The sequence below is a fragment of the Cylas formicarius genome, unplaced genomic scaffold, assembly GCF_029955315.1.
Source record: "Cylas formicarius isolate icCylForm1 unplaced genomic scaffold, icCylForm1.1 PGA_scaffold_9__14_contigs__length_23061073, whole genome shotgun sequence".
In the NCBI taxonomy this organism is placed as follows: domain Eukaryota; kingdom Metazoa; phylum Arthropoda; class Insecta; order Coleoptera; family Brentidae; genus Cylas; species Cylas formicarius.
In genome coordinates, this window is record NW_026844365.1 from 12,656,508 (window position 1) to 12,672,119 (window position 15,612).

General features: G+C 33.5%; 1 protein-coding gene across 1 annotated transcript in view; it reads right to left on the minus strand.

The window, feature by feature from the left end:
* The window catches only part of LOC132707058 (discoidin domain-containing receptor tyrosine kinase B-like), a 210,254-nt gene that overhangs the window by 58,451 nt on the left and 136,191 nt on the right, over positions 1-15,612 (minus strand). Inside the window, exon 4 of the mRNA XM_060678712.1 lies at positions 9,449-9,680. Coding sequence (XP_060534695.1) covers positions 9,449-9,680 — 232 coding nt within the window. The remainder of the gene's footprint in view (positions 1-9,448; positions 9,681-15,612) is intronic.

Here is a 15,612-nt window from a genome sequence, read left to right on the forward strand (position 1 = left end):
TAAAATATACGGCGTGTGCAACTTAATATTTTAAATACGACAACCTTTTGAAAATGAATTTTAGGACATCTTATACTTGGGGTAGTTTTATATATTTCCGATGGTTTTAAGATGGTTGAGCAATAAATCATTCTAAAGCTCTCTCCTAGTGGCTCTTCAATGATCTAATCTGATATCTGGGACAACGTCAGATTTTTTTGATAGATAATTAAAACGAATTTTAGGGCATTTTGTTATTGAGGGTAGTTTTATGCCTTCCCGACGGGTTCAAGGTGGTTGGGCAATACATCATTTTGAAATTCTCATAAGTGGCTCTTTAATAGTCCAATTGAATATGTGGGACAGCGTAAGATTTTTTTGAGATTGCGAAATAAATATATCGAACTTTTGGGTATTTCGTTATTGAGGGTAGTTTTATATCTTCTCGACCGTTTCAAGGTGGTTGAGCAATACATCATTTTAAAGTTCTCCTAAGTGGCTGTTCAATCATCTAATTAAATATCTGGGACCATGCCAGTTATTTTTGAGATTCCGAAATAAATAAAACAAGTTTTTGGGCATTCCATTGGGGGGGGGGGGGTAGTTTTATGTCTTCCCGAAGGTCATTCATTATTGGGGGGTAGTTCTATGTCTTCTCGACGGAGCAATACATCATTTTGAAGCTCTTCTAATGATCTAGTTGAATATCTGGGACAACGACAGATTTTTTCGAGATCCCTTACAATTTTTCCGTGCTTACTCAACCAGGAATATGTTGTTTCAATTAAAATAAGTAACGAACCAATCTAAATCTCACTTCAGCCACATATCTGTGCGCTCATACTTCTACTCAGTCTTTTGGTTATCAACTTCACTGGTAGTCAGTCACTAGTCTCTCACATCCTAGTTTAAGTCCTTCCGATGTTACACATAAACGCATAATTTATTATTAAAGAAAAAAGAGGATCCCATTTAAGCTTAAGTTGTTTCTTTATGCTGTGTAGTAGTATACCAACTTTAGCTTATTTGAAATGAATAACTGTATACTAGTGACTAGCGATTACAAAGAATCACGGGCCTTGACTCAAGACAAAACACAAAAGAGAAGGCGGGACACAACCGGCCAGATAATCTACATCAACAGCCTCCGCGTAGTCTTTCAAACTGTTTCTACGTCGAGCGGCAATTTAATGGACCGCGATATTTCCCCCCATTAACTAATAATTTTCCGAACCCGAGTTGTCGTTGAAAATATAGAACGTGTAGAGAAAGAGAGTGAGACAGACAGTGGCGCGGTAGTTATTAGCCCCGAACTCGATTTTTGCGGCACGAAAACCGCAGTTGCCGAGAAATTGTTTTAAAATCTTGTTAGCGATTGTTCTAGGAACGACGACGGCGACGTGATTCGGGTGAGGGACATTTCAGCAAGCTGAAAATTATCAAAGGAAGAGCAAGGCGGAAACTCCGGAGTGCCCGGGTAGTATTCTTATTATTTCCCGGGGGATTGTTCCCAAACGCGCGGCAATATTTTAAAGAATTACGGCGTCCGCGCAAAAGTTCGAATCGAATTTCGTTCGCCATGTCCGACTGCTGGAAGTGGCATACAGGATCTAGGCTGTCTCTCATTTGAATTGACGGACCGCAGTTTTCGTTAAATGTGGCGGTAGTATGTGCTCTATACCAAGAAAGCGCTGCAGTGATTTATGACGTTTTATTGAAGTTTTTGACGATTTACACTGATTTACAGAGATTTATAGCAACTTATCGACAATTTAGGATCAGGTGGCAAAGATTTACGAGGCATTTTATTGAGAATTTCTGAAGACTCATCGATGATTTACTATTATCCATGTATCTATGTCGTATTGACGCAGTTTTATAGATAATTTCCTACAATTTATGACAGTTTGCCAATGTATCATATATATATATATATATATATATATATATATATATATATATATATATATATATATATATATATATATATATATATATATATTCTCACGTATTGATTCACGGATGGAAAAATGTGATGACACTATATTCCGGGATATCATCCGTTCGCTCGTTGAACTCCGACTGGAATCCTGCAAATCTTGCATCCGACTGGAATCCTGCAGACGTTTCGCCAAAATCTCACTTGGCATCTTCAATGCTCGCGCTCCGAAAACACTTCGAACACTGGGAGCGCGCGAGCATTGCAGATGCCAAGCGATATATATATATATATATATATATATATATATATATATATATATATATATATATATATATATATATATGTATATATATATATATATATATATATATATATATATATATATATATATATATATATATATATATATATATATATATATATGAATATATATATATATATATATATATATGAATATATATATATATATATATATATATATATATATATATATATATATATATATATATATATATATATATATATATATATATATATATATATATATATATATATATATATATATATATATATATATATATATATATATATATAATATATATATATATATATATATTATATATATATATATATATATATATATATATATATATATATATATATATATATATATATATATATATATATATATATATATATATATATATATATATATATATATATATATATATATATATATATATATATATATATATATATATATATATATATATATATATATATATATATATATATGATGACACTATATTCCGGGATATCATCCGAACACTCGGAGCGCGAGCATTGAAGATGCCAAGTGAGATTTTGGCGAAACGTCTGCAGGATTCCAGTCGGATGCAGGATTCCAGTCGGAGTTCAACGAGCGAACGGATGATATCCCGGAATATAGTGTAATCACATTTTTCCATCCGTGAATCAATACGTGAGAATATATATATATGTATATATATATATATATATATATATATATATATATATATATATATATATATATATATATATATATATATATATATATATATATATATATATATATATATATATATATATATATATATATAACGGGGCACTGATAACAAAACAAGTCAAATACGTAACACTGGGATAACCCTTTTTCTTGAAAGGTTAGAATTAAGCAATAAAAGATATTAAGTGTCTTTTTCACAACTAGCCTTTATTCTTATGCTTCAAGCTTTCGCCCAGGATTGTAGGCTTCAGGAAGACAAATATATGGAAAAACATTCAATCACATTTTGATACTTAATTTTTTTTTTAATATAACATTGCCAAATTAAGTACGAAAAATTACAAAACTAGTTTCATATTCAAGTTATAAATCTATTAGTACTTACAGAATATGCAGTTAATTTAAACTCTAAATTATCAATCCAAAAGCACGTTGCCGGCATGTTCTTGTTAACATTAAAATTTTCTTTATTGTTTAAAAATACAAACAGTACAAGATTAGTTTAAACCAATAGACAGTCACCATTACATAGTAATTTAACACAACAGGAACCCAAAGGGGGATGATCATAGATTCAAAATAATTAATGTTTCTTTAAAATATTAACGCCATGTTATCAACAAATTTATTTCTCAGTCAGAATGACACTTGAGTAGAGGGGATGACAATTAATTAAATGTAACCAATCGCACTACCAACCTAAACAATTAAAATCACTACGCATGACACAACATGAACAATGACACTATACTTTTGATGTATAAAAAGATGATAACTTATTATTTTTTGTAATATTTTGACTGAGTAAATAAATGCAAATAACGCTCAACCCCTCTACACCTTTTTTTTAAATTTATGCTGTTGTCACAGTCCCGCTTGAATAAACTAGACTCAACGTTCAGAACAGAAACCTCATCGTAGGAAACTTTGTATCCCGTCTCATTCACGTGTTTGCTCAAACTCGTTGAGTTGGGTTTTGGTGTTTTTGCAGTCACTTCTGTGGCCTGCAACCCTGCCTGCAGTGGCAATTGGCACGAAAACACTTTGAACACTCGGAGCGCGAGCATTGAAGATGCCAAGTGAGATTTTGGCGAAACGTCTGCAGGATTCCAGTCTATTTACAGTGTTTTATTGGGAAATTCGGCAAAATTACGTTGACTTGTGTATTTGCGGTGTTTTAGGTATCTCATTTGAGTTTCTGACAATGTGTAGTGATAAAATAGCGAGATATCTTGGATTAAAGGTAATCTAACAATTCTTTAGTATTTAAGTATATATATGTCTCACTGAATAGAATAAACATCGATTGATGGACTAACCCCTGCTTTGTAGAATGTATGGCGATTTAAATAATTTTTTTTTTTAATTTTTGCCTCATCCCGTCGGCAAAACAAAAGCGTACGCGGAAAACGGCGCTTATTAAAGAACAACCTTAATAAACTTCAGCGGAGAATCCCGGTGGTTGAGTTAGACAAACTCGGTTACGTTTGAACAGCTAAATTAGTATTTTCTGTGGATAAATACCGAAAGTTACCGACGGAACCGCGGCGTGGCGTGCTTAAGGCAAACACACACGTAACAGTCGGTCGTTTATTTTAAGTAATATAAGGGAAACACGGACGAGAGAGACGGCCGAGGTGGCCGCACGCGAGAAATGTAGTTCTGGGGTGATCGATTCGCGCGAAAGATTGTACGAGATTTATAACTTTGCCGCGTCGGGTTTAAATTAAGTCCTATTGATGAAGATATATGGCCCCGTGGCGGGTATCGTACGGGTTAGGTCGATTTCGACGTTTATTTTGAAAAATTATTGGGAACTCAAATATCGGTTGCGTCCTTATTTTTTTCTTGGCATTAAAATTTTGATGGCGAAAATATATTTTGATCGCAAATACATTTCTTTTTAGCGTAAATAGGATTTTTTTGTTTTATTTTGAAATTCTTCAATATTAAAAGAAATTTAGAATTTGTCAATTATATGCACTGATAGCCTGTACTCTCGGTTGAGAGGTGATTTGTGAATTTTCATTCAATATTGCCGTCATTTTATGGCACGCGCGTTGACAGTGGTCCAGGATAAATATTTCAATAAAAATAAGACATTTATTTCTATAAAAATTTAGTATACTATCTACATACTAAATTTCTTTTTAGGTTATGATCAAGACAAAAAGAATAAAAAGTAGTTTGGTTTGAATCAGATATTCGAAAATGTAAGTTCGCACTTTTTCTTTTTTCCCTAAATTTGCGAAAAACGCTGCCAAAGTTTGTTTCACGTGGGTTAGGTCATGATTTAAGATTTAGATTGGGAGAGCCATCGGTCACGCAAATCAAAAGATATATTGTGACTCCTTCAATAATTAGAGGTTCGTCTTTCTGATTAGTTTTCTCAGCTTTGATAGTGTTTGTTTTGAGTTGCTTGTTGCTTCTGGTATGGATGCGTTCAGCAGATGAAAACGTTGGTATAACGCGTGTGTGGCTATTTCTTCCTCTTCTTGGCATTCATTGGCCGCCACCGACCCTTCCTTTTGTAGCTAAACAAGGCTGCTGTAAATTTCGCTTCTGAGAAATTCCTTCACTTCCCTCGAAAGTTTGCTCTCGATTATTAGGAATAAGAAGGGCGCATATTTTTCGGAAATATTTATTAATTATTCTAGCTCCAAAAACGGTTGTCAAATAACAGCCATTTTGATGTTTTGAACACGACAAGCGTTTTCAAGCTCATTATTTCGTTTTAATGTATTGTGGAAACTTTGCGTTTGTAAAACGAGCCGCAAGATCTTCGAATTGAGGCTCGTTTCCCCGAAAAATATTTAAACATTTTTTAAAATATTTAAAAATTAATTTGTCCGACAGTGGTTTGTTGTTCTGGACCGAACTACACTTTACGACGTACCTTTCCGAATATAAAGGAAGATTCCGTAGGGCGTCTTTCTCGAATTAGTGCTAGGAATAGTCTGAAATTTTTAATTACAGCCCCCGCCTAGTTTGAGGTATTAATTAAAAGCGTACGCCGGCAATTTAAAAATGGCCCGGCAATATTTACCGGGGTAAAATTTTTGCGTTACCGCCGCGGGCGACATTATTGTAGCGATGAAAAATTTAGGTAATTTCGAAACTCGCGGGGCTTTAATTGGTTTCCTGGCAAAAAGCTTTTTTAATTAATTCGCGTTAGACAAACGTCGTGTTTTTGCCGATTGGCCGTGTGTTGGTGAGGGTGGGGGATTAAGTCGATAATTTGTGTTATTTTAATTTAATTATTACTAATTAGGCGACACAATTAATAATAAGCTCTGTCACAAGATTCGGTACGTGGACCGTTACTGCACTCTCAGTTTAAGATGTCTAATCTAATGACATGCAAAGGCAAAGATGAGTATTAATTGATAGAACATGTAAGATTAAAGATAAATATTGAAAAAATAGTATACAAACAAAACATATAATTGGAGTATAAGAAATAGTAATAATATATATTTGGGCTGCATTAATATGAAATTATTAGTCTATTCAAAACAATAAATTTGAAAAATATGTTATAAAATTTTGTAGTCCCACTATAAATTTACTTGTTTCCAATCATTTTTAAATAACTTTTATTCTTTAATTAATTTTTAAGAGAGTTGTTTGTTGGAAGGGATCACCGAAATCTTCAGTTTTATATGCCGGGGTTTCGACCCTTTATTGGTCCATCCTCAGTACACTAAAAGAAGGTACGCAGGCATACAAACTGAATTACATGATAGAAATTTTGTGGTCATAATAAAATGGATAATCAAAACCATGGTGCATAAAAACAAATACCCAAATATTTTACACCAAGTATCGCTATCGCCTGACCAATGGCTAAAGAACGTATTCCTTGAGGATTCTCAAAATAAATTATAACAAAAAATAACATAGAAAGACCACCAAATAGGTAATAGCTCAGAGGCAATTAAATAAAAAAATACATACAGGCAATAAAACAGGGAGATTTCCTGAAAGTGAGTGATTTATTCAATCGAATAGATGAGATGAGATGAATTTCAAACAGCTTTAGTAGGAAAATTATTTTATATGCATCTGCATTGAAAAATTGAGATTGAAAGAACATTTCTAGTATAAAATCCGCATTGTAAATTGGCTTCTTAAAACTGCGTTTTAAGGGAGAGTAATAGGAATAAATGCAAATAAGAGAATTGAGATATATTATATACATAATACAAAACTAAAATTTCAAAGGGCGAAAGTCTAGCTTACTAAGTCATTTACTCAACATTAACCCATTAACTTTAATTGATAAATCATAATTAAAATAAAATAAAATAAATTGATATCGAAATTAATTTCAAAACCGGAGTATCTTCCGAAACAAAGAACTCGTTCACAACTAAAAAGTCAAAATGATCATTTAAGAAAAATTTAAGAAAAATACGCTGCATTCAAATTTAAAATTGGTGTACAAGAAATAAATTTTAACAAAGTGAACTGAAACGTGAAAACGCTAAAATATTTTGCATATATACAGGTGAAATAATAAAATGAAATCTCGCGGATTCGAAAACACCAGAAACCAAGAAGCTCACAAAAATTCGCAAAATGTAAGTAAGAAAAAAAAATTTGAACGTTAAAATTTGCATGGCGAACGCGAATCGATGCTTTTAAATAAACAGTGAACGCGGATTTAGGAAGTTTAGAACCGGTCTAATAGTCGCAAACCACTAAATGATTCAAAGGAATTGAAACTAAGCCGGAAATTGGCCAAAACGATGAATAAATCATAGCCATTTTGAACAACCGGCCGATATTCCGGTCGGTGCGTCCATTTTTGCGGTGCCAAATTAATATTTCGGCAATTGTCGATGCCGCTCGCCCATCCGTCGCACCCCCGTCGACCCACCATTGATGGCGCACACGGACAGGCTCACCGAAGGTCATAATTCAAGTTTCTGGATCCCGCTTAGCGTTGAATTATTCACGTTTAACATAAGGTCGGGGCATTGTTAACAATTAAGTCGGATGCTCAAAGTAATTAGAATGTTAATGTTAAGGGCGTGTAACAGTGAATATCAATCGCTGACATAATTATCTACAATGATCTGCAAATATTGTCATTTCTTAACAAACTAGTGAATAAAAGTTAATTAATAAGCAAAACGCTATAAATAATACTCGAAAAGTTTTTATCCCACACCTGATGTTTAGGCAAGTAAAGAGTCAATTCACACCGAATTACATCCGTAATGAAGACGACAATACTGCTTTTAAAGTTAATAGACTCTATTTACATACATACATGTAGCTCTATACTAATCTTGCACTGTTTGCTCCTCTGTGAAAATATTTTCAGAGCAACAAATGTCTGTAGTGATTTTACATTAACAGCTTACAACAGCGGAACAGAGACTTAAGTTATTTGTCAGGGTGGAAAATAAAAGTAGTGTTTTTTGTTATTTCTTCGTCCACCGTCCACTGAAGAAATCTTGAAATATTAAAATTTTTATTCCATTATATAATATTATACTATTCCATTAGGTAAAATGTTTATAACAATAATATAACTTTATTTTTGTATAAAAAATTTTACAATGTTTTTTCTATTTTTCAAAGAAACTTCCACAGGCTACTGTAATACTTTTTACAAAACTTCTGGATTTCTCCTGCGTCGGTTTTTGTTGAGTTAAACTTGCTAACGTTTTCCCAATCATCATGTTGGTAAAAAGCAAAAAAAAAACAATGTATTTGAATATCAGAAACAGAAGTATTATGTTCATAGGATCCTATATACGTAAAATTTTATTTGCATTATAATAATAGTAATACATTTTTTTACCAGTAGAAAGTACACATGGATATGAACAAAAGTATACGTAGGGTTTGGCATAGTATTCAATAGTATATTTACAGAAAAGCTCTGCTTATTAACCACTCTAGAACTTTTAATCAAACCACAGCACATTTTCTTGCGTTTTCATCCCTATTCTTTCCTCTTACACTTATCCGTAAGTGCGGCAATCTTTTAAACAAATGCATAGAAAATTACGGGAATATGTCCCTTTCAGTCGCGATTGTCGCTCTTCCGGGTCGAAAATATTACACACACAGGTGGCACCGAGCTGAACAAATGCAACATTTATGTCGCACGCATATCAGGAATACCAGTTTAAGTGAAAACGTGCCTCAAGTTTAAAGTCCGTACGGACCGTCTGTCTCTGCATGCGAGTTTCGGATCTCGCACGTCGCATTGGATTCTATTTGAGTCCGCGAAACGACACCCGCGATAACTAAAAGACATTTTTCCCGAGTAAGACTTGGAAGCCGTAACACGCTTTACAATAATCAGTTCGTACGGCTGACTTAGAAGTTCATTTCGGAGAATATGTCTTTCGTAACGGGTATGTTAAAAGATTTTCATTTCTATTCGACCATTAATTTTGCTGGATAAACATAAGAGTTTGGCTGTGTATTTGCTGTTTGTTCATTGCTTCCACGTGAGAGAAATACTATCGTTAACTTACATGCTTGCCGTCCCAACGCTTGTACTCCTTCCACTCTTCCAAACCCGGCCTCCAATATTCCAGGAGGTACTCCTCCACATACTCTTGACCTCTACCTCTGTCGTAACGACCCTGAGTTTGTACACCGGTGATTACGTGAATGTCCCCCAAGTCCACCTGAATGTACTCCCGAATACCTTTCTCGACTTGCTGCTTGGGACACCATCCCCCTCCAGCTCTTTCCACCCGCAACCTGCAAAGAACATTGGCGTTAGTATATTTTCTAATCGATGTTGGGCCGTTAGTAACACTAAATTTTAGAAGCATTGTACAGAAGAAGTTTATGAAGGAAACTTTTTCTTAATTGATTTCGAACAAACGAGTTTCCAAGTGAGGGGAAATTAATGGCTTTTTATTGGAAACCAATTGATATACACACGAAACTAATACTTAAACAGAAAAACCGTACAGCGTCGATGTTACATTTAATAAATTTAGCAAAGTTAGATTTTCTAGTCGCAAGTGTGAACCCAACGGTAAACTGCCACCCATAATTGCGTGCACCCAATTGTTGTTAAAAATTTTAATCCTGCAACCTTGGCCTTATAATGTTATAATATTTATCGGCTCTGAATTGGTCCCCTTTTCTTTAATTGCACCTTAATTCATATCAATTTGTTTTAATACTTTCATTGTTTTCCTTTCTGATGGCCCTACAATTAGCTTAGTTTAGCGGCTTACCGCATGGTTTAAACTGCATTTATAAGCAACTGACAGATGAAAAATCAAGTATCCCAAGGATTCCAATTATGTGTAGGCCAGCCTCTACTGCAGAATCTGAAGAAACGAATCGATTGCGGCAAAGGGAGGTAATTAAATTAACCCTTTTTTTCAAATTGCAAACGTCGATCAAGATCCGGGAGAAGCCGCAAATTGTTAAGCCGGAACCCGCCATCGGATCGGACAATGGGTTACCTCTATATCTGGGACACGGTTGTTCGTAAACACCACCGTCCCTTGTTCGAATGCAGTTTGCGATAATTGGCAACGCTGGCCGGCGCGGACAACCCGTAATGGACCCATAAGTTGTTTAAAAGTCCATTAACGGACTGAATTAGGAGAGACGCGTTTAGAAATGGCATTTTAGCGAGTGCACAACTGGATGCTGTACGTGTTTAATTTTACGGCGATTCTTATTCCGATCGGGAAGAATTTTCGAACATTGCCGCCTGTTTGTCGGGACAAATCGCGTCATTCTTTATCAGTTTGTTTCAGAAAATCATCGTAATTTTTGAAATTTGAACCTTGTTTCTGACAGTGGAGCTCTGTATAGGGTTATTCATTATATTTTGACTCCCACCTACAGGGTTCATTTCGAAAGATAGAAAAAAAAAGCGTAAATACAAAAGTTTCAAGATTTTTGCTCTATTATCTTATGCAAATGTCAGATAAATTGTTTAAAAGTGGTCAAGTCTGCCTTGATAGCCATATTATCTATGTTTGCAATTGTTTTAACAATGTCCTACTTTTGACAACTAATCAAAACTAAAGATCTGCAGCGTAAGTTAAATTTCCTATTTAGATGTTGTAAAACGAAATTAAGTCTTTCTGTCATCACTTGCAAACTTTCAGGCTTATTATAATAAAATTTATTTTTTAAGTATCCCTAAAAAAATGTTCCGAGGATTCAGGTCGGCGCTGTTGGCAGGCTATTTGATAGTTCCTCGCCTACCTATATTTATTATTTAGATAATCAGTAACCGCTTGGACATTATGTGGAGGTGCGCCATCTTGATGCCAAATTAAATTTAAATAATTAATAACTGGAACATTTTCTAACTGTTCTAGTTCAGTTGCAAAGAAATTTAAATATCGTTGGCCATTCAAACATCCTTTGTATATAATTAGTCCGACCACCATATTGTTCAACATACCAAACTATAAACGTCCGTCCTTGGATTTTCACTGCATTTTGTGTGGATTATTGGTGTACCCAAAATGTTTATTCTTCCTATTAAATACACCTGCAATTGTGAACGAAGCCGCATCCGTAAGTATTATTTTTGTTTAAAAAATTTACATCTTCTATACATTTCAGTGCAAAATTCAAGCCTGTGCCTTTTATGTTCATAGGTTAAATTTTACAACATTATGTCCTTTTGAATAATACTATTTTATTATTTGGCTTTTTTCTCCCTCAATATAACCCATTTGAAATATCTTAAGTTATTTAACTTACGCTGCAGATCATTAGTTTTGATTAGTTGCCAAAAGCAAAACGTGGTTAAAACAGTTGCAAACATAGATAATATGGTTGCTATCAATATATGTTTTTGAAATCAGGAGAAACGGATCTACGATTTAGGCTACTAATATATAGGGCATTCGATTTAAAAAATATGATTGTGCTGTCATTTTGACAGCTTGCGATAGTTGATTGTTTTTTCTGAAATTTGCATAAGATAATAGAGCAAAAATCTTCAAACTTTTGTATTTACACTTTTTTTCTAACTTCCAAAATGAACCCTGTGGGTGGGTGTCAAAATATAGCACATTTAAATTTAAATCTTGCTTCAAACAGCGTATTAAGAAAAGCGGGACACCTTATTGATAATAAGAACTAATAAAAATTAAAAAAAATAAAAATAATAAAATTTAATTATATAAATCCTTAATAATTATAACAGTTGTCTGGTCAGGAATTTGATTTAACTACAGCTCGCAACAAATAATAACGATTGCGTGTCCCGTTTCTAAATTGCCCTTAATAATTAACGCCGTGTTAATTTTTAATCCAAAAGTGCAAAAAAAGTGGAATGAATTAATATGGGAGAGTTAGTTTTAATTATACGTATACGCGATTCATGAAAACCACTAGTTTAAGATACCAGGGTCCATCTATAGGGCATTACATTTTAACAATTAGGAGTCGAAAATGACAAGGACATTAGTGCAACCTGTATTTCAAACACTTATTTGAATACCTAATGTCTTCTCTTAACCGAAAACAAGAATAAGTTTATAGAACAAGAAAAAAAAACCAACTGATTCTCACGTTTTTTTTTAATTCACAAACAAATTTATTAGTTTACTAATTGTCATTAATAATAGTAAGACATTTGTGTAAATCCTGACAATGACAATATAACATATTTTGGAAAAATCTCCCAGCTTGCATTTCAAAGAGTAAAAATTAACTGATTCAAAATAATTAAATTGGAGAAAAAAATAATAAATTATTTTTTACTGAAATTTCGAATGACGTCCTTCTCGAGCTCCAGGTTTAGGCGAGATCGCCATTTTGTTGACAGACGTAACGAAATGGATGCTTCTACGGGCAAACGGTCTAGACGGGGAAAACATTCCGGGCGTTTAAAGCTCGGTCACGTTCTGCTTCGAATTACTTTTCATTTGAATTAAAGCTTTGGCTATAAAAAGGCGGAAACGTGCACGCTCAAACTGGTTGTTACACATTGAGATTTCGCCTGAACATTTATTTTAATCTTGCATATCAGCTTTTTGCTTTTATTGTTACTCGTCGTCTCTTCCTCGATCCGCATTGGCAATGTTGTGGTCTGCGATTACGTCATCTGCTTTTCTTCTACGTTGTGCTCAAATTATTAATTAAAGGAATAATCTGAATGTGACAAACTAGCTGGTCGATCCGTCTGGTATGGGAGCTTCTGATTGATCTTTTTCTTTTGACTTCACATTTCCCAGTCTCCCATAACAAATATTCAATCTAGTAGACTTCTGCTGCTACAATTAAAAATTCTCGAGAACCAATCAAATTTAGCCTATGACCTATAATTTGATATTTTAAACGAAACCCCCTTGTATTTCACTGTATACAGCATGACGTGTATCCAGTGTACCTTACCAATTAAATATACAGTGTGTGTAACGCAAGCCTGGGCATGTTGAGTGACAAATTAAAGAGTTTCGAACGTAGATTTGAGATTTGTACTACGAAATGAAGAAAGCAGCGGGATACTACCTTATCTCAAAAACCATAGGGGGTGCAGCCAAAAGTTAATCGGGGTATTACAAACCTTAAATTTATTTTATTGTTGTATATACAGGGTGTTTCATTTTTCGACAGGATTTACCAACACTTTAGAATATATGGAACCTTGAAAAAGAAAAAAATCCTAATATTTGCTAATATTATTTGGCCAGATGAATCCATATTTATAACCTGACTTAAAATTTTGTATCGAAAAAATACCCATTATTGGAGCAACAAGAATAATAAAAAACATATGGGAAATATAAGATCAGGTAGAACTTCTGTGAAAGTATGGTGCGCTATTTGGAAATTCAGAATAATAAGTCCAGTATTTTTTGTCAATTTAAATTCCCAAGTTTACTTAGAGCTTTTATATATTATCCATCCCTCTATTGAAAATGAAGCGCTTGAAAGGGAACAACAAAATTTAATTTGCTAGATGGTTCTCCTTATCACAGAAGTCAAGAACTTAGCACCAATTTAAATGCACGGTATAGAGAAATGATTGGGGAGAATGGTAGTTACGCCTGGCCTCCAAGGAGCCCCGACTTAACTTCTCTAGATTTTTTTTTATGGGGTACACTTAAAGATTTAGTCTACAAACACAAACCGCGAAGAGAAGGTATCGGGTATTTTAATGGGACTTTATGCTGAACAACTGTTACAATAATTATTATCCTTTGTAAGCTGTTGATTTCTTATTGGTCGTTGGTTAATAAAATATGCACCGACGTTATCGCGGATTCCTATTCTTATTCTGTAGATATATTTACATAATATTTGGATCTTCTTAAGCGCATAAGCGCAAGATTATGGTCCACTACGAAATGGTAAATCATAGTGGTAGCACTTTAGCACTTGTTGTATTCAAACGCCAAGGTCCGGTTTTTATTGTTCGATGTGAAACTTTCTAACATATCAATCTTTTCCTCTAAATCAATAATGTGTCAAAGAATATTTGAATACTGACCGTAATCAACAACAAAACACACGCAGACAGCGTTCTAGCACTTGTTTTGTTCACACCTTACACTAACTGAACTTATATGGCAACAGCATATATTACTTGTGATGGACAAATGTTTAAAGGTAAAACCTTATGTAAAATTGCCTTAATTTTTAATGCTAAATATGACAAGATTAAAAAAATTGGTTGTAAAATCAAACATTAAAAAAAAGTTTTTTGGCAGTTTTTTTAATTTCATTTTTTTTCTTATTTTTTGCTTACTTGGTATTAATACGTATCGAAATTCTTTATTAAATCCGTTATTCGAGCCCTTTCTCTACAATAAAATTTACTGAAGTGAACGCGAATTACGAAATTGGCAAATATTTTACCGTCTTAAAAACGTCATTCTTCGCATAAAAAATTTAAATTGTCAATTACGGGTAGACTTAGGCATTGGACAAAAAATATGTCTAGAGTTTTGTATAGTATTCAAAAATAGGGTAATATACTAGGCGTTCATTTTAAAATAAGAAAGTTGATGTTCGCCCATGAAAAATTAAATGCCCTGTATATATTAAAATAAATTGAAAGTATGTAATACCCCAATTAACGTTTATCTACGTTTTACAAGATAAACTACCACCCTATACAAGATTTATTAGTTGTTTTTTTTTCATTTCTTAGTCGTAATATCTAAACTGTGCTGCTAGGAGTTAGAAGATATGAAGTTTAGATCTGGCTCTCAACATAATTCGTTTAATAATAAATAAAGTACCTATAGCTAGCGCCATGGGGAGTTGTAAATAGGTTTTAAAAAATTCCACAAATTTCATAAATTATTTCGTAATTTTTCACATTGTTATATTAATTTAGTGTCTGTTTATTTCCTATTAAACGATTTAATATGGCGTCGGGCCGCAAAAATAATACGAACCAAATTGCTTTGCACACATTCGCGTAAATTATTTAATATCACTTGGGTATTATACGGGAATTTGATTTAAATACAGCTCGCAATAAATAATAACGATTACGTGGCCCGTTTTTAAAGTGCTCTGAATAATTAACGTCCTGTTAATGCTAAATTACGTCTTTACTATTCAATAGTGGTACAGACCGGGCCATTTTAGCAATTTCAGCTTAACGCTAAAGTTTTATTTAAATTTCTATTACTCTTCTTCTCAAGAACAAACTTTGTTTTGCTTTCGCTGAGACACAGTGTATAAT